Consider the following 25,771-nt stretch of genomic DNA (forward strand, 5'->3'; position numbering starts at 1 on the left):
AAAGTGGAATAAAAAGCGATCAAAAAGATGAATGTAAATAAAAATGGTATCACTGAACATGTCCTCTTGCCCAGCAAAAAAAACAAACCATCATGTAGCTCCATTAGCCGAAAAATAAAAAGGTTATAGCTTTTATTTTTTCTATAAAACAGTTATTATGTAAAAGTGCCAAAACAAAAAAAACTATAAAAATGTTGTATCGCTGTAATTGTACTGCCCCAAAGAATAAAGCTGCCTGGCCAGTTGTCCCTAGCAATGACAACAGAGGGCAGATTTGGTGTATGCCTCTCGATGAGGTTCCACCCAGATAGCAAGGGACATGGTGGCTTCCAACGACCTGGGAGCAGCGTACTGCAACAGAGTATCCTGAAGCCTAGGTGACAGACCCTGACAAAAATGGCTCCTAAGGGTAGGGCCATTCCACTATGTGTCAGTGGTCTACCTCCTAAACTCTGAGAAGTACACCTCAGCCAGCTGGCCCCCCTGCTTGATTTTGCGGAGATGAGGCTCAGCCAGGGAGACTCCAGCAGGATCCCCATACAACAGCGCCAATGCTACAAAAAACATCCACCAACCGTAAAGATGGTGAACCGGTCAGCAGGGAGAAGGCCCAAGATTGGGGATCACCCTTGAGAAGGGAGACTATAATCCCCACCCGCTGTTCCTCACTCCCTGATGAACGAGGGTGGAGCCTGAAATATCATTTATAGGCCTCCTGAAAAACCATAAACTTATCTCTCCCTCCAGAGGAACGGTCAGGGAGAGATATATTGGGTTCCAGTTGAGCCTGCAACTGAGCCGAGGCCCAGATCCCCGTCAACTGCTGAAGCGGCTGCGTCACCTGGCCCCGCAGCTCCTTAAGCTCATCAGTGAGGGTCTGGAAAAGTTGGGCAAAGGCCTGCATTTGAGCCGTAGCTCACTGGAAAAAAATGTGACGGTTGATGATAATGTCACGGAATAACCCGACCCAATGGACGGTCGGTCAGCTAATGGCACAATACACATGCAACAGGGATGGTATAGGTGAGAGGAAGGAGCTACTCATAGGGAATGGTCACTATCTGAGCTTAAACCTGAGCCTGTTCCTGCACTCCCCTAACGCCCTATGCGAGTCCTTCCCCCGCCTCTGTCAGAGTACCCCGTCCCTAGTAGTGACCTATTACTTCCCTGGTTAGTGCACTAGCTGGCAAGGAGCATTAGCCTCATCTCTGAAGATAATACACACAGGGGGAAGTGACAAACACCAAAGGGACAATATAACAAAAACACCACACTTAAGGCTCCGTCTCACATAGCGAGATCGCTAGCGAGATCGCTGCTGAGTCACTAGTTTTGTGACGCAACAGCGACCTCAGTAGCGATCTCGCTATGTGTGACACGTACCAGCGATCAGGCCCCTGCTGTGAGATCGCTGGTCGTGTTTGAATGGCCTGGACAGTTTTTTGGTCGTTGAGGTCCCGCTGACATCGCTGAATCGGTGTGTGTGACACCGATCCAGCGATGTCTTCACTGGTAACCAGGGTAAACATCGGGTCACTAAGCGCAGGGCCGCGCTTAGTAACCCGATGTTTACACCCTGGTTACCAGCGTAAATGTAAAAAAAAAAAAACAGTACATACTCACCATCTGATGTCCGTCAGGTCCCTTGCCGTCCGCTTCCTGCTCTGAGTGCCGCCGTACAGTGAGAGCAGAGCACAGCAGTGACGTCACCGCTGCGCTCTGCTCTCACTGTACAGGGGCTCAGTCAGAGCAGGAAGCAGACGGCAAGGGACCTGACGGACATCAGATGGTGAGTATGTACTGTTGTTTTTTTTTGGTAACCAGGGTAAACATCGGGTTACTAAGCGCGGCCCTGCGCTTAGTAACCCGATGTTTACCCTGGTTACCCGGGTGCTGCAGGGCGACTTCGGCATCGTTGAAGACAGTTTCAACGATGCCGAAGTCGTTCCCCTGATCGTTGGTCGCTGGAGAGAGCAGTCTGTGTGACAGCTCCCCAGCGACCACACAACGACTTACCAACGATCACGGCCAGGTCGTATCGCTGGTCGTGAACGTTGGTAAATCGCTATGTGAGACGGGGCCTTTAGCTTATGAACACCACTGCAAAGTTCCACACCGCAGATAACAGCAACTGGACTCCAATAACCAGACGTGGCTGACACCAGAGAGGCTGCTCCTGCTAGGCTGATCTCCAGAAAGGAACTGTATCACCAACAGTCAGCTGGTGCATCAGGTGACCTTTTAAAGGATGGTGGGAGTAGTCACCACCTGCATCATCTGACCCAGCAGCACTGCAGTAACATCAGATTGTCCAAAAGGAAAAAAGTTTTAAACTGAGTGGAACCAGAGCTGCCATAAATCCAAAAATGGATTGTGACAACTAAGCAGTACTGTACAGCTACATATGGGGTATGTCAGCATACCTCCCAACCATCCCGGATCCCGCGGGACTGTCCTGATTTTGACAGCCAGCCCCGGGATCCCGGGCGGGACACTAATGTCCCGTGCCTAGGGCAGGGACAATGCAGGGGGCGGCACCTGAGTAGCTTAGGTTTGTGGCTGTTTTTTTTTTCTTATACATGCTGGGTCTCCTCCCGACCGATCCCTCCCCCAAACCCCCCCCCCGCCCCCTGTGTGTGCGGCGCTGCCACGCTGAGGCAGAGAGCCAGCAGCGATCAAGATGAGAGGTCAGCGACTCACTACCTGAGGTGTGTGCACGGAGCTCCGGCGTCTCCTGCTCTTAGCTGCTATCCCGGCAGAGAAGGAGAGACGGGGGAGGTGCCGGGACAGTGCAGAGCTGTGAGCAGCCAGAGAAACTGAAGAGCTGCAGTGCACATGGACAGATCAGCCGCCCCTGCACCACAGAGGAGATTGTGTGTGTGTGATGTGTGTGTGTGTGTGAGATGTGTGATGCTGCATTTGTGTGTGTGTCATGTGTGTATGAGGTATCTGGTGTGTGTGATGGCTGGGTGTGTGTGATGGCTGGGTGTGTGTGATGGCTGGGTGTGTGTGTGTGATGGGTGTGTGTGTGTGATGGGTGTGTGTGTGTGATGGGTGTGTGTGTGTGATGGGTGTGTGTGTGTGTGATGACTGCGTGTGTGTGTGATGGCTGCGTGTGTGTGTGTGATGGCTGCGTGTGTGTGTGTGATGGCTGCGTGTGTGTGATGACTGCGTGTGTGTGTGATGGCTGTGTGTGTGTGTGTGATGGCTGCGTGTGTGTGTGTGATGACTGCATGTGTGTGTGATGGCTGTGTGTGTGTGTGATGGCTGCATGTGTGATGCATTTGTGTCAAAGCTGCATGTGTTTGTGAGCTGCGTTTGTGATGCTGCGTGTGTATGTGTGATACTGTGTGTGTGATGCTGCATGTGTGTGAGCTGCGTGCCTGTATGTCATTATACAGTATGGAGAACTGTGGCCATACTACAGTATGGAGCATCATGTGGGGTCATTATACAGTATGGAGCATCATGTGCAGTCATTATACAGTATGGAGCATCATGTGCGGTCATTATACAATATGGAGCATCATGTGCAGCCAGTATACAGTATGGAGCATCATGTGTGGTCATTATACAATATGGAGCATCATGTTCAGTCATTATACAGTATGGAGCATCATGTGCAGTCATTATACAGTATGGAGCATCATGTGCGGTCATTATACAGTATGGAGCATCATGTGCGGCCATTATACAGTATGGAGCATCATGTGCGGTCATTATACAGTATGGAGCATCATGTGCGGTCATTATACAGTATGGAGCATCATGTGCGGCCATTATACAGTATGCATGCGGTCATTATACAGTATGGAGCGTCATGTGTGTTCATTATACAGTATGGAGCCTCATGTGTGGCCATTATACAGTATGGGGCATCATGTGTGGTCATTATACAGTATGGAGCACTGTGTGGCCATATTTTTTTGTTTATAACTATTGTATATGAAACAGTGTGATCAGCAGTGCTAAATGGGTGTGCTTGGGACATGGATATGGGTGTGACTAATTATGAATGGGTGTGGTCAGAGGCGTGGCCTAAAATTTGCCGCGGCGCGCTTCGCGCACCGCAAACTTTGTCCCTCTTTCCCATCTTCAAAAGTTGGGAGGTATGGGTATGTCTACATTCAGCAGAAATTGTGGGACAAATTTTGTTGCCATTTTTGCCCATTTCCCTTTGTGAAAATGTAAAATCTGGGGCTAAAACTAAATTTTCGTGGTAAAAATATAATTATTTTTTCTTCACTGCCCAATGGTATATGATTCTGTGACATACCTGTGGTGTCAATATGATCACTGTACCCTTAGATGAATTCATTGAAAAGTGTAGTTTGTAAAATGGGGTCACTTATGGGGAATTCTGCTTTTCTGGCACATCAGGAGCTCTGCCAATATGGCATAGCACCCTGAAACCAGTCCAGCAAAATCTGAACTCCAATGTCGCGCTTCTTCCATTCTGACCTTTGCCCTGTACTTCAAAAGTAGTTTTCAACAACATATGATATGTTGGTGTACTCAGGAGAAATTGCACAACAATTTTTGGTGTCCATTTTGTCCTGTTACGCTCGTGAAAATTAAAAAAATTGGGCTAAAATAACATTTTTGTTGGAAAAATGTGATTTTTTTAATGTTCACGTCTCTATGTTATACACTTCTGTGAAGCATTTGGGAGGTCAAGGTGCTCACTACACATCTGGGTACATTCCTTGAGGGGTCTAGTTTCCAAAATGGGGTCATTTGTGGCGGTTTCCACTGTTTAGGCACATCAGGTGCTCTTCAAACGTGACATGACACCCGCAGACCATTCCATCAAAGTCTGATTTCCAAAACACTCCTTCCTTTCTGAGTCCTGCTGTGTTTTTTGCAGTTTTCCCAAATATATGGGGTATCAGCGAACTCAGGAAAAATTGCACAACAAATTTTGGGGTCCATTTTCACCTGTTACCCTTGGAAAAATGCTAAATTTGGGGCTAAGAGAACATTTTTGTGGAAAAACATTATAAACTTCTGTGAAGAACTTGGTTCAAGGTGCTCTTCACGCATCTACATAAGTTCATTGAGGGGTCTAGTATCTAAAATGGTGTCACTTGTGAGGGATTTCCACTGTTTAGGCACGTTAAGGGCTTTCCAAATGCAACATCGCGTCCGCTAATTATCCCAGCAAATTTTGCATTCAAAAAGTCAAATGACGATCCTTCCCTTCTGAGTCTTGCTGCGCGTCCACACAGTAGTTTTCTCCCACATATGGGGTATAGGCATACTCAGAAGAAATTGCACAACAAACTTTATAGTGCAATTTCTCCTGTTGTTCTTGTGAAAATGCAAAATTTGGGGCTAAAACAACATTTTTGTGGCAAAAATATGGTTATTTTTTAATTTTCACGACTCAACATTATAAACTTTTGTGAAGCTCTGGGGGTTCAAGGTGCTTACTACATATCTAGATAAGTTCCCTGAATGGTCTTGTTTGCAAAATGATGTAACTTGTGGGGGTTTCTACTGTTTAGGCACATCAGGACCTCTCCAATTGTGACATGGCGTCCGCTAATTATTGCAGTAAATTTTGCATTCAAAAAGTCAAATGGCACTTCTTCCTTTTCGTGCCGTGCCGTGCACCCAAACAATAAACAATAGTTTTCCCTCACATATGAGGTATAGGTGTACTCAGGAGAAATTGCACAACAAATTTTGGAGTCCATTTTCTCCTGTTACCCTTGTGAAAATAAAAAAAATTGGGATTTAAAGTAAAATTTTTGTGAAAAAAAGTTAAATGTTCATTTTTTCCTTCCACATTCCATTAATTTTTGTGAAGCACTTGAAGAGTTAATAAACTTATTGAATGTGGTTTTCAGCACCTTTGAGGGGTGCAGTTTTTAGAAAGGTGTCACTTTGGGGTATTTTCTCTCAAAGTCACTTCAATGTGATGCGGTCGCTAAAAAATGGTAATTTTGTTTTGGAAAAATGAAAAATCGGTAGTTAACTTTTAACCCTTATACCTGCCTAAAAAAAATTATGTTTCAAAAATTGTGTTGATGGAAAGTAGACATGTGGGACAAGTTATTTATTAACTATTTTGTGTGACATAACTGATTTAAAGACATAAAAATTAAAAGTTTGAAAATTGCTAAATTTTCACACTTTTCGCTAAATTTATTTTTTTTCACAAATAAATGCATGGCTTATCGAAGAAATTTTGCTACTATCATGAGGTACAATACAGTGGGGAAAAAAAGTATTTAGTTGACCACTAATTGTGCAAGTTTTCCCACTTAAAAAGATGAGAGAAGCCTGTAATTTACATCATAGGTAGAACACAACTATGAGAGTCAAAATGAGAAAACAAATCCAGAAAATCAGTTCTACTTTGGTTTCATCATACCATATGACATTCTTCCTATACTCTTCTGGATAATCCAACTGCTCTCTAGCAAACTTTAGATGAGCCCGGACGTGTACTGACTTAACCTCTTTCCGACATCGGGCGTAATAGTACGCCGATGTCGGACTCTCTCTCTTTGATGTGGGCTCTGACGGTGAGCCCACATCTTTTCCAGCACATATCAGCTGATTTTAACAGCTGACATGTGCCCGGAATAGCCAATCCACCCGCGTCTATTAACCCCTCAAATACCACTGTCAAACGCTGACAGCGGCTTTTAAATTGTGCTTCCAGCAATTGCTCCGGAAATACGCTCACCGTTGACCCCGTCACATGATCGCAGGTCACTAGTGTGTTAGCATGACAACCGAAGATCTTCTGGAGAACTCTATGGTTGTCAGTGCCAGGTTGCTGTGAGCGCCGCCCAGAGCACTCACAGCAAGTGAGTAAATCTGCTATATAGAGGCGATCTGATCATCGCCTCTATGTAGCAGAGCTGAAAAGGCTGTTGCAGCTTCTAGTCTCCCATGGAGACTATTAAAGCATGCCAAAAATAGAAAAAAGTTTTTAAAAATATAAAAAATATAAAAGTTCAAATCATACCCCTTTCGCCTCATTCAAAATAAAAAAATAGAAATAAAATCAAACATGCACATATTTGGTATCGCCGTGTTTAGAATCACCCAATCTATCAATAAAAAAAGGAATTAACCTAATCGCTAAATGGCATAGTGAGAAAAAAAGTCAAAATGCCAGAATTAAATGTTTTTGGTCGCCGCGACATTGCATTAAAATGCAATAACGGGCGATCAAAAGATCTTATCTGAACCAAAATGAAATCATTAAAAATGTCATCTCGGCACACACAAAATAAGCCCTCACCCAACCCGAGATCACGAAATATGGAAATGCTATGGGTATTGGAAAATGGCACAATTTTTTTTAGGAAAGTTTGGAATATACTTTAAACCACTTAGATAAAAAGGAACCTAGACATGTATGGTGTGTATGAACTCGTAATGACCTCGAGAATCATAATTGTTGGTTCAGTTTTAGCATTTAGTGAACCTAGTAAAAAACCAAACAAAGCAAGTGTGGGATTATACTTTTTTTTACAATTTCACCGCACTTGGAATTTTGTCCCCATTTTCTAGTACACGACATGGTAAAACCAATGGTGCAAAGTACAACTCATCCCGCAAAAAGAAGCCTTCACATGGCCATATTGACAGAAAAATAAAAACGTTATGGCTCTGGGAAGAAGGGGAGCGAAAAATGAAAATGCAAAACCAAAAAAATCTTCGGGGTTTAAGGGATTAAGCAGGGGGACACGTCTGGCACTGCAGGATCTGAGTCCCTGGCGGCGTAGTGTGTTACTGATGGTAGCCTTTGTTACGGTGGTCCCAGCTCTATGCAGGTCATTCACTAGGTCCCCTCATGTGGTTCTAGGATTTTTGCTCACCGTTCTTGTGATAATTTTGACCCCACGAGGTGAGATCTTGCGTGGTGCCCCAGATCGAAGGAGATTAGTAGTGGTCTTGTATGTCTTCCATTTTCTTATTATTTTTCCCACAGTTGATCTCATCACACCAAGCTGCTTGCCTATTGCAGATTCAGTCTTCCCAGCCTGGTGCAGGGCTACAATTTTGTTTCTGGTGTCCTTCTAGTTCTGGTCTACCTATGATGTCAATTACAGGCCTCTCTCATCTTTTTAAGTGGGAGAACTTGCACAATTGGTGGCTGACTAAATACTTTTTTCCCCACTGTATGTCACAAAAAATAGTCTCATAATCAGAGGTATCCATTGAAGCATTCTAGAGTTCTCAACTCATAAAATGACACTGGTCAGGATTGTAAAATTTGGCCTGGTCATGAAGGTGAAAACAGGCTTGTGGGGGTAAGCTTGCAGGCCCCAATGCAAAGCCTCCAACAGGGCCTCCAACTAACAGAGGTCTTTATAAGTAATAGTCTTTTCATATGGGGCAAAGGGACCTTTTGGCATTCCTTAGTCTCCAGGGCCCAAGTGCGATTGTAACTTCTGCACCTATTATAGTTCAGACCCTGCTTTCCCTGTAAGGGCTTTTGCAGATGTCCGTGCACATTGGTCCATAGACCGTTAGTGCACAGTTGGCCGCAGCTGTCCGGACCCTAGCATGACAGCTTCACAGAAATGCTTGAAGCTGTCATGCTTGGGTCAGGAGAGCCACACACAGTCTGTTTATTGTGGTCCAATATCAGACTAAGGTCTATGGATGTTTGCATAAGCCCTAAGGCTGTATTGTCTTTTCCAATAACCGTACTGTCACGTTATATTGTATGTGGCTATTCACGGTTACTTTTTTTTTGCAGACTAAGGGTAAGGTTCCACGTTGCGGATTGCCGGCACTTTGGACGGAGCGGAAAACTCGCTCCGCCAAAAGCGCCACCCCCTTCTGAAGGTGCGGTGATTCCGGATATGTTCATTGCACACATCTGGAATCTCCGCACCCCGTACATAGGGTCCTGTGATTTACCTTGAGGCGATGCAGTATCGCCGCAAGGTAAACGGACATGCTGCGTTCTAAAAAGATGCACCGCGTGTCCGGAAACGCAGGGCCACCGGGTGCATGTTCGCACGCATAGTGGAGACGGGATTTCATAAAATCCCCTCCACTATGCTGTAACATCTGGACGCTGCGGATTGAACGCTGCGGTTGTACACAGCGTTCAATCCGCAGCTAATCCGGATGTAATCCGGCCCGTGGACACGTACTCTTATGTTGGCACAACAAAATTAGTTGCAGTTCCTGTATGAGGAATAAGAACTTGGTGTTTCAGCTCAAACAGGGTGGTGTCAGTGCTTGGAAGTCTTTAATTTATACCGTATTTTCCTCTCCCACAGACCACTGGTATCCTCACAGGGGCTTCATGCTGGTGTTAATGTAGCGCTCGCCAGGGCCTAGGGGAAACTCGGTACCGGGTCCGGTACTTAAAGGGATGTGTCACGGCGGCGGCGACCTGGTCCATGGCCCTGGGCACCCATGTAAAAGGGAAAAGTTTTTTAAAGGGGGTATTGAGAATAAAGTTTGTGCTCGTGACACCACCTGTGGTATTCAGTCAGGGATGACCGACGCTGCTTAAAGGGCTCCGCTGGGGTGATGTTATTGCAGCTAAGATGGTATAACTTCCCACAGGTGAAGATGGGTCCCCAGGGCTCCCGGTGTAGTAGAGACAGGTGTTAGGTGGGGTAGAAAGAAACGGAGGACACAGGATTGCAGTCTCTTTACCTGGTTTATTGATGAATTCAGGCAGCCACAGTCCAGGGTACCAGATCATGGATGCAGGTGTGGTCTGGCTGGCTTGGAAGCGAGTTTGGAGTCCCCCTTACCAGGTGGGGTTAGAAGCCTTCCTCCTAGTGCTGTAGTATAGTCCCTTACTGCCTTAGGCCTCTCACAAGATCTTCACGTATTCTCTCTGTCCTCCTTGCAGGTAGGACACTACCCATGCGACAGGTAGCTCGAGCCTTTTTACAGGGTCAATAACCCTAATCAAAACCCTAACCCCAACACACCCCTAACCCTAATCCCAACGCTAACCATAGCCCTAATCAAAACCCTAACCCCAACACACCCCAACCCTAACTATAACCCTAACCACAATCCTAACCCTAATCCCAATACACCCCTAACCCTGATGCCAACCCTAACGATAACCCTAATCTCAAACCTAACACTAACCCTAATCCCAACCCTAACCCTAACTTTTAACCCCAAGCCTAACCCTAGCTGCTAACCCTAACTTTAGCCCTAACCCTAATTGGAAAATGGAAGTAAATACATTTTCTTTATTTTATTATTTTTTCATAACTAAGAGGGTTATAAAAGGGGGGTCTATTTACTATTTTTTTTATTTTGACTGTGATAGAGTCTATCACGGTGACCAAAATGAACCAATAGGTAAAATCTTCCTATTGTTGCCGGGTGCTGACCGGCAGGTCTCGGTGCACTGTGCATGCTCCCGGGGGGACACGGGGGACTCAGGGGGCCATGGAGGGACAATGGAGGTACCGGGGGGATCAGGGACTCTATTTCTCTCTCCTCTGATGTGCGATCACATCAGAGGTGAGAGAAATTAAAGGGAACCTGTCACCCCCAAAATCGAAGGTGAGCTAAGCCCACCTGCATCAGGGGCTTATCTACAGCATTCTGTAATGCTGTAGATAAGCCCCCGATGTATCCCTTTAAATGGCACATCAGACTTTTTTTTTTGCTGCCGTCGTTACACGTTTAGTAACGGTGATCGCAAAACAGGTCGGTAAAAACCGACCCCAATCATGTTCTTTGCGGTCTCGGCTACCCCCGACAGCCGAGACCCCAAGGTATGCCGGGTGCCGGCCAGCAGATCCGGCGAACTGCCCATGTGCCCGCCATTTTCTTCCCGGAAGAAGATGGCGGCATCCATGGGGGGATGCACGAGAGCCGAGGAACACCGGGAGGTACTGTAGGGGGATCGGGACCCTATTTCTCTGTCCTCTGATATGCGATCACATCGGAGGACAAAGAAATTAAATGGCAAATCGCGGGTTTTCTTTTTTTGCAGTCGCCGGTAAACAGTTAATTACTGGCGATCGCAACCCGGGGTTCGGTAAAAACCGACCCTAATCATGTTCTCTAGGGTCTTGGTTACCCCTGGCAGCCGAGACTCTGGAGAAAATCCAACTCTGGGGGGGTGCTATACACTTTTTCCACAGCTCTGTGGTTTAAGTACCCTTAGCTACTGCTGTTTAAACAAGCTCAATACTCACCTCTCCTCCTCATTCCCACGCTCTGCTCAGGTATCAGCAGCTGCACTGTTGTCTGCCTGCCACACAGGAGGTACGCGATGAAGTGACGTCATCGCACACCTGCTGTGTCACAGGAAGAGGGAAATGATGGGAGAGGGAAAATCAGATGAAAATCTCCCCCATTGTTGCGTTCATCTGTATCAGCATCTATGATGCCGATACAGTTGATTGCGGTGCGCACTGGGGGGCGGCGCTGGTGCCGGCCGCCCTAACTTACGAGCCCCATAGCAGCTGCGTGGGCTGGGGGAATGGGAGCCCTGTTCTGCCGGCCCTAATAGCGGGCAGTGTTAGTCACAGCCTGCGGTTAACACTGTCCACTTTTAAACTGTAATGAATATTCACTACTCTCCATGCCTGAGGATCCTGGGTATCGCTGTCCTCATCATTCTATAGCCCGTATGTCCATATTAATAGCTTAGGTCAAATGTGGTGACAGATGCCCTTTAAAGAGAATTTGTCTCCTGTTTTTTTCTTCGATATCTGAGAGCAGCGTGATGCAGGGCAGAGACCCTGTTTCCAGCTCTGTATCACTTACAGGGTTGCTTGCTGTAGTTTTGATAAAATCATTGTTTTCTCTGATGCAGATCTAGAAGTTTTCTGAATGCTGAACTCTCTGCAACCCTATCTACACCACTGATTCACAGCTTTTTGTGAACACTGTGCATAGGCAGAAAGCTGTGAACAAGTGGTTATTCAGCATTCATGAATATAGAGGACAATATGGCAGCAGGTTTACTTGTCCTCTAGTGATAATCTCCTGCTGACAAAACAATGATCTTATCAAAACTACATCAAGCAGCCCAGTAAGTGACACATCGCTGGCATCAGGGTCTGTTTCTACATCACGGTGGTCTCACAAAAATCTTTTTAAAGAGAAATGTATGTTTACCCCAGCATATAAGACCAAACCATAACATGTCATCTGTAGTACCCCTTACTGTGCTTTGATAAAATTCATTTTTTTATTGATTTTCAATAAATAATACATACAAATACACTTAGTGACATGTTGTGAAACTATTGGATCATGTTTTAGTAGGAGTTGGTGGAGCGCCCCCACGTCAGGGCAATGGGGTACTCGGTACCGGGTCCCTCTCGGTTCTGGGGATGTCAAGGTGGCCTGACCCGGTCCGTGGCCCTTTGAGGGGCATCCGATTAAAGGTGTAGTTTGTCTGGTGTTCGTGACGCCACCTGTGGTGTTCGGTCAGGGTGACCGACGCTGCTTAGGGGTCCGCTGGGGTGATGGAATGGCAGCTAGATGGTATACCTTCCCACAGGTGAAGTATGTCCCCAGGGCTTCCCAGATGTGTAGGTGGTGATGGTGGATGATGTAAGGCGCAGGGAATAACGAGGACACAAGGTTGCAGTCTCTTTACCTTTTACTGAAGACTTCAGCGTCCACATTCCAGAGTACTGTTCACAGGGCAGGAGAGTCCGGCTGGTCCGAAGGCAAATCCAGAGCTCTCTTAACCAGGTGGAAATCAGTAGCTTTCCTACTAGCGCCTGTGTGTTGTAGTACTTCCCTGCTGAGCACCATGGGATAGTCCTCACAACTTTTGTAGATATTCTAGATGTTATGTCTTCCTCTCTGTCCCCCAGATGGTATGGATAGGACAAACCTGTATGACTGGGATGGCCTGAGGCTTGTTTATAGGGACCCTAGAGACGCCCTGACCCCCACAATTTGCCACCGTGTCTTCTTAGGTATTAAGGTCGGGCAGCCAACTTGGAATTGACTGTCCTGCCGATCTCTGAAGTAATACGTAGAGTCAATTACTCCCTTGGTGTTCCGGCCACCGGCTACACGCCTCAGAAGGAGGCTGCCTGTCTCGGGGCAGAACTCCTCCCGGTGTTTTCTCCTTGTGCTGTGACTTCGTTTCTCCCCCTCTACAATACACTTCTCTTCATGTCCTTTCTTAGGATACTGCCGCACGTGGGGCAGGCGCAGCTCCGTAGCTTTCTATCTCGTGCTAGGCCTCTGCCAGGATCCCATCCCTGACAGGGACCCTCTGTCTGCAGCTCAGATGTTCCTCCTTTCCCCCTGTCTACCTGACAGGTGTTGCCTGGGCAAAGCCCAGCCAGCTTCTCTCTAACTTTCTATCCAAACCACCAGTTTTACCCTTCTGTGAGGAGTGCCCTACTAGATAGGAGCATGGCTCCCCCTGGTGGTCTGGAGTGTGAAGTGTGTTGTGATGCCGTGATACCTGGAAAGATGAACTCCTTTAGTGCCATCAGACGTAATATCACTCCTCCTGGTGGAAGAATAACATTACTGCAGCAACCAGGACTCTGGGGCGCTGCACTGGCAGATCCTGTTAATGATGCAACTCTGCACTGAGAATTACATATGTGGAGGGGTTGGAGAGAAATAGGAAGTTTAAATAATAATAATAAAAGCTAGGGAATGGTAGGTGAAGGGAACATTGAATTTTAAGAAATGGTCCAGGCTGAAATGAATCGTCTGCAGTCACGTATTGCGCGATGCACTCGCTGCCACAATTCCTATGTATTGCAACCATGCAAACTGCATAGGTGTGGTCACATGACCGCCACAAGCAATACAGGGGAATCGTGACAGTGTACGCATCAATCGTGACAGTGTACACATCACACACTTTCTGGATTTGGCAGTCTGCAGTCAGATACAGTGACTACAGACTTTTCATTTCAGCCTGGACCAACCCTTTGAAAAAGAAAATGGAGGTGGGATGTGTTTGAAACCATTAAATTAGGTTTCAAGAATGCCTTTCAGCTGCCTGATAAAAAGGCAGTACTCCAGACGGCGATGTACTCAAATCATAGGCATTAATGGCATATCCACAAGGCACAGTATGTCAGGAAAATCTGAAAGATGTGGGTTCCACAACTGGGACCAGCATATATTGAAAGAAAAGGCTTCCTTTATACATGTCTGGCCTCGTGACGTGGCTGCTAGCTGTGGCTTCCAGGCAGACAATGAATAAGAGTGGTGGTGGCTCATATCCACAGCTCTCGCCATTTACCTTTCTGGGAGACACAGTAGGTAATGCATAGCAGATGCTAAGATGATACTTTTAGCTGCTATGACACAAATATGGTGACAGGTTCCCTTTAACCTCTCTTCTAGAAGACGCTTTGTTTTTTTATACATTTTCCCTGTACAGATATTACAGGAAATCTCAGTCTACAGTTTTACATTTACACAATAGATTTCCTTTTACTGATTAACTAAGGAAAACAACTGTAGTGCTGAACCTTGTACCCTGCATGTAATTACATTATGACATTTTGTAATACTAGGAATCTCAATATTTTAAAACAAAGCTGTGTTCACACCTGCCTTTGGGAATTTTGTTTGTCTATTGGATAAGGGAGGAAGTTTGTCCTTGTGGAGAGTGCCAAGCCAGCATAAGTGTGGCACTCTCTACAATGCTCCTCTCCAAATTCCCGGAGGAGCATTTCATGGCCTATAAGTCTCCACACCATCTTGGCATGCTCCAGAAGGAGAGAGCTTCCCCATGGGCCTCTCACCTGGCCAAATCAGATTTCCTACTTTCCACTGATTAGGGAAAAACACCATAAAACACGTCTGCAAATGAAGTTCCTAGTTTGTCTTCTTATCCTAAGTCATATAAGAAGGCTTCTTGAAGGCTTGATATAGACTTGTAGGATTGCTACATCCAATATGTGGTGCTAGATTTCAAGTCTTCTTTTTCTCTGAAGAGGATATTTGCATATCTGTTGTACACCTCATGCAGGCCCCACTGGGTATTATGGGGTCGGTCTGGTCTCTATCTTGTGTCCGTTTTTACTATAGAAGAAAAAGGTCTATATGATGCTTTTTTTTCTGATGCAGACAGACCACATAATAAGTTATAGAGGTCCTTTGCTACTGTTTTGGACCTGAATTTTTTTTTTTGTTCCTAAATAGGAAGCGGCAAACCTAATTCCCAAAAGCAAGTGTGAACATAATCTAAACACTTCAGCCCCTACTTCTATTAAGCATCAATTCTAGTTATTCTTATTTCTTGTACTCTCTGAATAGAGCAGAAAAAGGTAAGATATTCTTGCATTGCTGTTCTATGAAGCGTAAAATTACTTAATGTATTATGATACTTCCAATAATCCAGAACATCTGTTAATTTGACACTTATTTCCAGCACAGAACTGCCATATAATGTAGAATTTCACAAGGTCTAAAGCAGAAGACCGAACAAAGTGAACTAATAAAGAAAGTCAACTGATGAAAAAAATGAATATATCCCAGGTAATATTTCATTTTAGTCTTGCTTCCATCAGAAAAAAAGCTTTAATTGCCGGACCATAACTGTCACCAAATGTTCATCCATCACATACAGTCATGGCTGAAATTGTTGAAACCCTTTAAATTGTTCCAGAAAATCAAGTATTTCTCTCAGACAATTATTACAATTACACATGTTTTGTTATACACCGTGTTCCAAATTATTATGCAAATTGGATTTAAGTGTCATAAAAATTTAATTGTTTTGTTTTTCAAATAAACTCGTGGATGGTATTGTGTCTCAGGGCTCAATGGATCACTGAAATCAATCTTAAACACATGTGATAATTAGTTTTCCAGGTGATTCTAATTAAAGGAAAGCTACTTAAGGGGAACCTGTCACCTGAATTTGGCGGGACCGGTTTTCGGTCATATGGGTGGAGTTTTCGGGTGTTTGATTCACCCTTTCCTTACCCGCTGGCTGCATGCTGGCCGCAATATTGGATTAAAGTTCATTCTCTGTCCTCCGTAGTACACGCCTGCGCAAGGCAATCTTGCCTTGCGCACGCGCAGTATGCTTTGCCCAACTGCGGGCAAAGCCGAAAAGCATTAGTGCGCATGCGCCGGCGCACTATGTCTTGGAACACAGCGAAATACTTCCGGGACATAGTGCGCTGGCGCATGCGCGCTAATGCTTTTCGGCTTTGCCCGCAGTTGGGCAAAGCATACTGCGCGTGCGCAAGGCAAGATTGCCTTGCACAGGCGTGTACTACGGAGGACAGAGAATGAACTTCAATCCAATTTTGCGGCCAGCATGCAGCCAGCGGGTAAGGAAAGGGTGAATCAAACACCCGAAAACTCCACCCATATGACCGAAAACCGGTCCCGCCAAATTCAGGTGACAGGTTCCCTTTAAAAATCATGTTCCACATTATTAAGCAGGCCACAGGTTTCAAGCAATATGGGAACTAAAAAGGATCTTTCTGCTGCTGAAAAGCGTTAAATAGTATAATGCCTTGGGCAAGGTATGAAAACATTAGAAATTTCACGAAAATGTAAGAGTGTTCATCATACTGTGAAGAGATTTGTGACTGAAACAGAGCACAGACAGAGTTCATGCAGATAAAGGCATAATGAGGACGGTTTCTGCCAGACAAATTAATTGAATTAAGAGAACAGCTGCTAAAATACCATTACAAAGCAGCAAACAGTTATTTGAAGCTGCTGGTGCCTCTGGAGTCCCTCGAACCTCAAGGTGTAGGATCCTTCAAAGGCTTGCTGTGGTGCAGACACTTACTATTTGGCCACCCCTAAACAGTGTTCACAAGCAGAAACGGTTGCAGTGGGCCCAGACATACATGAAGACTAATTTCCAAACAGTCTTGTTTTCTGATGAGTGTCGAGCAACCCTGGATGGTCCAGATGGATGGAGTAGTGGATGGTTGGTGGATGGCCACCATGTCCCAACAAGGCTGTGACATCAGCAAGGAGGTGGAGGAGTCATGTTTTGGGCCGGAATCATGGGGAAACAGCTGGTAGGGCCCTTTAAGGTTCCTGAAGGTGTGAAAATGACCTCTGAAAAGTATATTGTCTGACTGACAACTTTCTTCCATGGTATAAAAAGCAGAAACGTGCCTTCTGGAGCAAAATCATCTTCATGCATGACAATGCACCATCTCATGCTGCAAAGAATACCTCTGACTCATTGGCTGCTATGGGCATAAAAGGAGATAAACTCATGGTGTGGCCACCATCTTCCCCTGACCTCAACCCTATAGAGAACCTTTGGAGTATCATCAAGAAAAGATCTATGAGTGTGGGAGGCCGTTCACATTAAAACAGCAGCTCTGGGAGGCTATTCTGACTTCATGCAAAGAAATACAAGCAGAAACTCTCCAAAAACAAAAACTCACAAGATCAATGGATGCAAGAAGTGTGAAGGTGGTATCAAAGAAGGGTTCCTATCTTAACATGTAACGTGACCTGTTAGGATGTTTTGGAGTTAAATAGCTTTTTTGTTCAGTGAATGTGACCTCCTAATGCTGCAAATTCCACAAGTGAGCGTTTTCAGTTCTTTAAAACATATCAAATGTTTAGAAATTCTACTGTGCCTAATAATTTGGAACAGCACATTTTGAGGTTTTATTCATTTTGGAGATTATACTGTTATCATTGGGAGGTTTCTTCAATAAAATTTGATGTATACTCTAACGGGTGATGACTTTTATTAGACCTACTTGTTCTGTCCTCACTAAATGAGGCAGGCTCATGTAGCTATCCAGTCAGCTAAACCGCTATACCGGGTCCAATAAGGAGACTGTGGTTGAGTCTGTGCTTTATTAAACGTATTGGTATATTGATGCGGTGAAACTGTGAACAATGATATACATGGAATCAGTACATGGTATAGAACGATACATACTACACATGATAAACATTATGCATTACATTTAGAAGGCTAGTAACTGAACTAGGAGTGCAACTGGTTAAGCTAGGCTAATATAGAGCAGAAATATCTAGAGAAAAAACATAAAGACATACCGGCAATGCAATCGCAAGGGGAATGAAGTGTAAGCGTCTTCCCTGGAAGGCAAACTAGAGGAAGTGAATGAAAACTGGAGGGAAATGTGGGCTGAGCTACCATAATGCATTGCAAAGGAGGATCAGACATAAAAAATACATAGCAGAAAAATAGAACAGTCAACATATCTCTGACCGCTAGAGGGAGCCAAAGCACTACAGATGAATAAAGGCATGAATATATCAAGTCCTGTATACTGGCTGAGAAACTGCAAATTATACAAACAGATAATGGAGGTAACAATTTAGATGGCGGAGACAGAACACTCCCCGTCTGACATCAACGGATGTCACTACTCCTTTCTTCCGAAGGCAACAATAGGACCAGTTCAGATACCGGTCTGGAAAATGTCTTAGGTTCATTCCCTTTGGTCATCCTTAGTTCAACTTTGCGGACATTGCCATCCTTGCTCGGGAACGTTGCGGTAACTAGACCAAGTGGCCACTGGTTCCGGTGAATTTGACAGTCTTTCACAAGAACAAGGTCACCTACGTTCAGATTAGGTTTAGTAGATTGCCACTTCGTACGTGGCTGCAGGGTAGACAAATATTGTTTGCGCCACCTGTCCCAGAAAGTATTTGCAAGACTTTGTACCTGTCTCCATTGGCACTTGTAGAGGTCCTTAGCGTCGAATCCTCCTGGAGGGGCACTGGACAGTCCCGTTTTCTGGGTAAGTAGAGTAGCTGGAGTCAATAGCAAGGGCTCCTCAGGGTCGTTAGGAACTGGAACCAGGGGTCTTGCGTTAATTATAGCTGCAGCTTCTGCCATGAAGGTGATGAGGCTTTCATGGGTGAGCCTCGCTGTTCCTTCTTGAAGAAGAGTGGAGTCAAGAATCCTCCGTACTAGACCAATCATTCGCTCCCAAGATCCTCCCATATGTGAAGAATGAGGTGGGTTGAATGACCATGTGCAACTTTGGTCACTGAGGAACCTCTCAAGAGTCTTATAGTCTAGATTTGAAGGTATTCCCAATTCCTTTGCTGCACCGACGAAGTTGGTACCTCTGTCTGAGCGTATGTGCTTGATAGGACCACGGATGGCAATAAAGCGTCTTAAGGCATTGATGAAGCTTGACGTGTCGAGGGACTCAATGACCTCTATGTGGACGGCTCTGATTGACATGCAAGTGAACATGACTGCCCAACGTTTACTATTGGCTTGGCCGCCTCTAGTACGACGTGTAACAACTGACCAAGGCCCGAACACATCGAGACCAACGCTGGTAAAGGGAGGGTCTGGGCTGAGTCTATCTGCTGGTAGGTCAGCCATCTTTTGAGTTTGAGTCGAACCACGAAGCTTACGGCAGGTAATACATTTGTAGATGACACTACTGATGAGTCTCTTTGCACCAACGATCCACACACCGGCAGACCTGATGGCTCCTTCAGTAAATAGTCTTCCTTGGTGCTTGACCAGATTGTGGTAATGTTGTACGATTAGGTAGGCAACATGACATTTTCCGGGAAGTATAAGAGGGAATTTCTCCACAAACCCCATCTCAGCTTCTTTGAGTCGGCCTCCTACTCTCAGTAGGCCACTGTTGTCGATGAATGGGTCGAGTTTTCTCAATACGCTGCTCACTGGTATTGGAGCTTTGTTGATAAGACATTGGATTTCTGCAAAGTAGGATTCTCTTTGAACAGTGAGGATGATGTGATTTCTAGAGAACTCTAAGTCGGAGGTAACATAGGTATTTTTACAAAGATGCCAACCTTTACATTTTTCTGTGCCACAAGTTCTGGTGGTCTTGAATGAGCGAGCTATATGAGTCAGGCAGGTAATAGCTCGAGTAAGTGACTTCCAACTTGAGAATCTGTCGAACCTGCAAGATCCAAGCTGGATGACAGAGGTCATTGTATGAAGTGTAGACACCTGAGGGCGGATTTCAACATCTGAGTCCTCTCCTACTAGTTCAAAGGTGTCTGGAAAACATTCCTCAATGTGCAATAATTTTGGTCCTGACAGCCACGTTGTGCTTCCTAGTCGACTTGCGTCAACTGCTCTAGTTGCATGATCTGCAGGATTCTGGTCTGTGGGTATGTAATGCCACTGCTTTGGATGAACTGATCTCCTGATTCGTAGCACTCTGTTATTGACATAAACGTAGAATCGCCTGGTTTCGTTGTGGATATATCCCAGGACTACTTTGCTGTCCGAGTAGAACTTGGCCTGTGTCAGGTCGATATCCATTTCGGATGTGATGAACTCTGCTAACTCAATGGCTAGGACTGCGGCACAAAGCTCTAACCTGGGTATAGTGTGCTCTGGTTGTGGTGCGAGTTTGGCCTTTCCCATAATGAAACCAATGTGGCACTGACCTTTGGAATCTACAGTTCTCAGGTAGGCAACAGCGGCAATTGCTTTGACAGAAGCATCTGCAAATACGTACAGTCTTTGGCTTTGTATTTCAGTAGATGGCACAGGGGCGTATGGTCTTGGCACATTCAGGTTGGAGAGTGCCGCTAACGAGTTCTTCCACTCTTCCCACTGGATCCTCTTATCAGGTGGCAGAGGTGCATCCCAGTCAGATGTTTCCCTAGTTAAGTCTCTTAGTAGGGCCTTGCCTTGTATAGTAACAGGAGCTGCGAAACCCAAGGGATCGTACAGACTGTTGATGGTAGACAGGACGCCTCTACGTGTAAAAGGCCTTTCTTCCTGGTTGACCTGAAAGGTGAAAGTGTCTGACTGTAGATTCCAGAGAAGCCCGAGGCTGCGTTGCATTGGTGCGGGGTCTGACCCCAGGTCCAGGTCTCTGAGACCATTACATAGGTCCTGAGAAGGGAATGCTTCCATGAGTTCTTGGCTGTTTGAGGCTATTTTATGAAGCCTAAGGTTCGAGCAGGCAAGCATGTCCTGGGCTCTCCTGAGAAGACTGATGGCAGTCTCAATTGAAGGCATTGCTTTGAGACAGTCGTCGACATAAAAGTCCTTTTCTATGAATCTTCTGACATCTTCTCCGTATTCTGCTTCTCCTTCCTGAGCTGACCTTTTGAGTCCGTAAATGGCGACGGCAGGGGAAGGACTGTTGCCGAAGATGTGCACTCTCATACGGTACTCTGTGACTTCTTTAGTAGGATCATTGTCTCTGTACCAGAAGAATCTTAGGAAGTTCCTGTCTCTCTCTCTCACAAGGAAACAATGGAACATTTGCTGGATGTCAGCGATGAAGGCAATGGAATCCTTACGGAAGCGCATAAGTACTCCCAGCAGTTTGTTATTGAGGTCTGGTCCTGTTAGTAGAACGTCATTTAGGGAGACATCATTAAATTTGGCACTGGAATCGAACACGACTCTAATCTGGCCTGGTTTCTTAGGGTGGTATACTCCGAACATGGGTAGGAACCAGCATTCTTCAGAGTCTTTGAGAGTGGGAGCTAGTTCTGCGTGACAGTTTTCAAAAATCTTTGACATGAAGGAGAAAAAGTGATCTTTCATCTCTGGTTTCTTTTGCAGATTACGTTTGAGAGAGGAGAAACGTTGTAATACCTGATTTCTGTTGTTCTGTAGACGTGGTCTGTGGGTTTTGAAGGGAAGAGGTGCGACCCAGCTGTTGGTCTCATCTTTAACGAGTCCCTTGTCCATTACCTCTAAGAACAACTTGTCCTCTACCGACATTGCCACTTGGTTGTCCTGCTTAGTTCTCTGGAAGACTGTGCACCCCAACTGATCCTCATAGCTTCCCGACACTATACTGCTGTCGTGAGTAAAGTCTATTAAATGATTGGGCAGTTGGATGCTGTGTGGCAGTTCCCTGACATGGAACTCATTGTTACAAGGTTGAAACAGAGATGGTCGTCCTTTCTCCAATGTATTTGTCAGCATGCTTGTCACAGAAGATGGGGCGTGCATGTGTCCCAAGCATACGTTGCCAATTATGACCCATCCTAGGTCTAGCTTTTGGGCATAGGGAGCATTGTGGAGTCCATTGATATGACGTCTCACTTTATGAACCTGCAGGATATCTCTCCCCAACAGCAGAATTATCTGGGCCTGATGGTCGAGTTCTGGTATAAGGTGTGCTATTTGCTTTAAGTGAGCGTGATGGATTGCTACATCTGGCGTAGGGATTTCAGATCTGTTGTCTGGGATCTGGTTACATTCGATGATCGTAGGTAGTGGTAGGCAGAATTGTCCGTCTAATGACTCGATTTGGTAGTCTGTAGCTTTCCTGCCCGCTGTTGTCACAGTACCTGCACATGTCTTTAATGAGTAGGGAGTGCTTGGCCCTTTGATGTTGAATAGGTCAAAGAAAGTTGATCTAGCCAAGGATCGATTACTTTGATCATCCAAGATAGCATACAGTCTTACAGCCTGGTCTCTATGGACTTTTGGGTATACTCTGACAAGGCATATTTTTGAACAGGACCTACTGTCTATTGTCCCTTTGCAGACCTCGGTACATTGTGAAGTGATCTCTGGCGTAGCTGTATCAGTGTTCCTTTCCTCCCCGCCATGCTCACTGTCAGCTGGCGTGTTTTGTGCACTCCATGGAGCTGGGCCTGGGTGTAGAGCAGTGTTATGGTCTGTGGTGCCACATTCTGTGCATTTTACACTGACCTTGCAGTCCTTGGCGAGATGAGTTGTGGACGAGCAGCACTTGTAGCAGATACCGTTCTCTTTCAGGAAGCTTCTGCGGTCTGGCATAGATTTTCCTCTGAAGGCTCTGCATTTCAGGAGAGGATGAGGCTTCTGATGAAGTGGGCACTGCTTGTCAGGGTCCTGCACCTTTGTCTCTGATTGGGAGCAGCCAGCAGACCTGTAATTAGAACCTGGAGAAGAAACATAAGTCTTGTGTACTGCCACAGATGTTCTGCGTGGATTTGCAGGTGGTGACGGTGTGGCATATGGCATTGCAAAGTCAAAGCTGGGATCGTTTCTAATTCTCGCTTGTTGGTGTATAAAGTCTACAAAAACGGAGAAGGGGGGAAATGGAACACTGTGTTTGTATTTGTACGTGGAACCATGTGTGAGCCACCTCTCCTGTAGATTGTAGGGCAACTTCTGGACTATAGGGTTAACACCTCTGGCTGTGTCGAGAAATGCAAGTCCCTGTAGGTCGTCCTCGTATTTGGCAACTTGGACTTCCTTTAGTAGGTCGCTTAGCTCTCTAAGTTTCTGGAGACCTTTGTTAGAAATTTTAGGAAAGTCATCGATTCTTTTGAACAAGGCTCTTTCTATTACTTCTGCTGAGCCGTAACACTCATCCAGCCTCTTCCAGATCTCTTTGAGGCCGGTCTCAGGGCGGTTTATATTAATGTCTCTGATCCTTACTGCGTGTTTGACTGACTCTCCTCCCAGGTATTTGACTAACAGGTCTATCTCTTCCCTGTGTTGTAGCCCCAAGTCTCTAATGACATTTTGGAAGGAAGCTTTCCAAGCTCTGTAACCTTCAGCTTGGTCAGTGAATTTCATGAGTCCCTTGGCAACCAGTTCACGTCGTGTGAAGAACTTGGCAAATTCTGTTGTGAACCGGTTGTCGGTGGAGTACACTGGTGATGGATCGCCCTGATAGTGATGTGAGGTGCGTTCATACCTGTTAGTGTCCTCAGGGTGGCGCCAGCCGGTGTCGTATTGCTTCGGTCTGACGTACGGTGTGTCAGCAGGGTGATCCACGTTGGTTACCTGGTGAGGGGCAAGGTAGTCATTAGCAGAGTCGTTTTGTCTCACGTTTTCGAGTTTGTTTCTGTCCTGGAGCTGAGCCTCGTGGTGACTCTCGCTCACTTCGCTGGAGACGTCGTATTCTCGTTCTGGTGCTGGTTCAGGGTTATAGTTTGGATCAGGAAGTTCATTAACATACTGAGATGTGCGTTGTGGTGTGTCTTGTAGTGGAAACTCCAGACTTGACGTACTGCTTTGGCTATGCAGCTTGGGGCTTTGCGCGGCTTCTAGCGATTCCGCTTCAGCGAGGGCTGCGGCAGCTTCCCTTTTTGCTGCTAGGCTTTCTAAGGCGGCATCCACACGTGCCTTTTCTAACTGCATCCTTCTCTCTTGATCGGCTCTCTCATGATCTATGCGTGCTCTCTCTAAGCGTGACCTTCTCTCTTCATCATCTAGGCGTGCTTTTTCTAATTTAAGTTGCATCTCTTGGTCAGCAAAGCTCGCTCGTATTTTGGCGGCTTCAGCATTTGCGCGGGCAATGGCAACCGCGCTGGTGATGGATGTTGTCTTTGAGGAAACGGAAGTAACAGATCTTGTTCTATGCGATTTGTGAGACATGGTGTCTTGGGAAAGTGCTTGGCTGCGCAGAGATTGCTGTAGCTGTATTTAGTCTCTGAGTAGCCGGTGACTTGAATCCCACTAGTTGGATGGCTGCCGTTTCACTGTTCTGTCCTCACTAAATGAGGCAGGCTCATGTAGCTATCCAGTCAGCTAAACCGCTATACCGGGTCCAATAAGGAGACTGTGGTTGAGTCTGTGCTTTATTAAACGTATTGGTATATTGATGCGGTGAAACTGTGAACAATGACATACATGGAATCAGTACATGGTATAGAACGATACATACTACACATGATAAACATTATGCATTACATTTAGAAGGCTAGTAACTGAACTAGGAGTGCAACTGGTTAAGCTAGGCTAATATAGAGCAGAAATATCTAGAGAAAAAACATAAAGACATACCGGCAATGCAATCGCAAGGGGAATGAAGTGTAAGCGTCTTCCCTGGAAGGCAAACTAGAGGAAGTGAATGAAAACTGGAGGGAAATGTGGGCTGAGCTACCATAATGCATTGCAAAGGAGGATCAGACATAAAAAATACATAGCAGAAAAATAGAACAGTCAACATATCTCTGACCGCTAGAGGGAGCCAAAGCACTACAGATGAATAAAGGCATGAATATATCAAGTCCTGTATACTGGCTGAGAAACTGCAAATTATACAAACAGATAATGGAGGTAACAATTTAGATGGCGGAGACAGAACACTACTGTCATTTGCACCGACCATTTAGGAAAATCCGAGAAAAATATAATTTGCATAATAATTTGGAACATTATATATATATATATATATATATATATATATATATATATATATATATATATATATATATATATATATATATACTAGATGTTTCCAGCCAGCTAACGCTCGGCACGCTCATTGCTGTCTAATTAACGCTGCTGGTGATTAAACTAAAGTAAATAATGACAACATTCAATAGCGCTTACGCAGGTGGTAAATTAACTTAAAATGAAGTTAATAACAATAATAATCATTAAAAATCTGAATAATACTAAAAATACATTTTATTCACAGTGTAAAATCAAAAACAAACTGGATTCAGTAAGATGTGTGTTTTTTATTCATTCCATCATCTAAACAAATTTCATAACGAAACATAAATTAAAGTAAAAATTTCTCTGTAAACACAATTAAATGTAGTCATTTTCGTCATTTTCAAAGATCTTTCCTTGACTTCTACCAGGTACAATTTAATGTGTGGGGATGGGATTGTGTGTCATAATGTGGTGGGGGCGGGATTATGTGTGGTAATGTAGTGGGGGGCGGGATTGTGTGTGGTAATGTGGTGGGGCGGGATTATGTGTGGTAATGTGGTGGGAGGCGGAATTATGTGTGGTAATGTGGATGGAGGCGGGATTATGTGTGGTAATGTGGATGGAGGCGGGATTATGTGTGATAATGTGGTGGGGGGCGGGATTATGTGTGGTAATATGGTGGGGCGGGATTATGTGTGGTAATGTGGTGGGGCGGGATTATGTGTGGTAATGTGGTGGGGTCGGGATTATGTGTGGTAATAT

The 25,771-nt window shown here is 45.3% G+C and overlaps 1 protein-coding gene across 3 annotated transcripts in view; it reads left to right on the top strand.

Annotated features, from left to right (window-relative positions):
- Window positions 1-25,771, top strand: part of LOC143818277 (N-acyl-aromatic-L-amino acid amidohydrolase (carboxylate-forming)-like) — an 82,002-nt gene that overhangs the window by 4,804 nt on the left and 51,427 nt on the right. The window contains exon 2 of one of the 3 annotated variants that reach the window (XM_077299635.1): window positions 15,341-15,447. The exons of 1 other annotated variant lie outside the window; for it this stretch is intronic. In XM_077299635.1, coding sequence (XP_077155750.1) covers window positions 15,424-15,447 — 24 coding nt within the window. In that variant the 5' untranslated portion in view covers window positions 15,341-15,423. The remainder of the gene's footprint in view (window positions 1-15,340; window positions 15,448-25,771) is intronic. One more of the 3 variants, XM_077299636.1, reaches the window with a different exon arrangement.

The sequence above is a fragment of the Ranitomeya variabilis genome, chromosome 3, assembly GCF_051348905.1.
Source record: "Ranitomeya variabilis isolate aRanVar5 chromosome 3, aRanVar5.hap1, whole genome shotgun sequence".
NCBI classification, from domain to species: Eukaryota; Metazoa; Chordata; class Amphibia; order Anura; family Dendrobatidae; genus Ranitomeya; species Ranitomeya variabilis.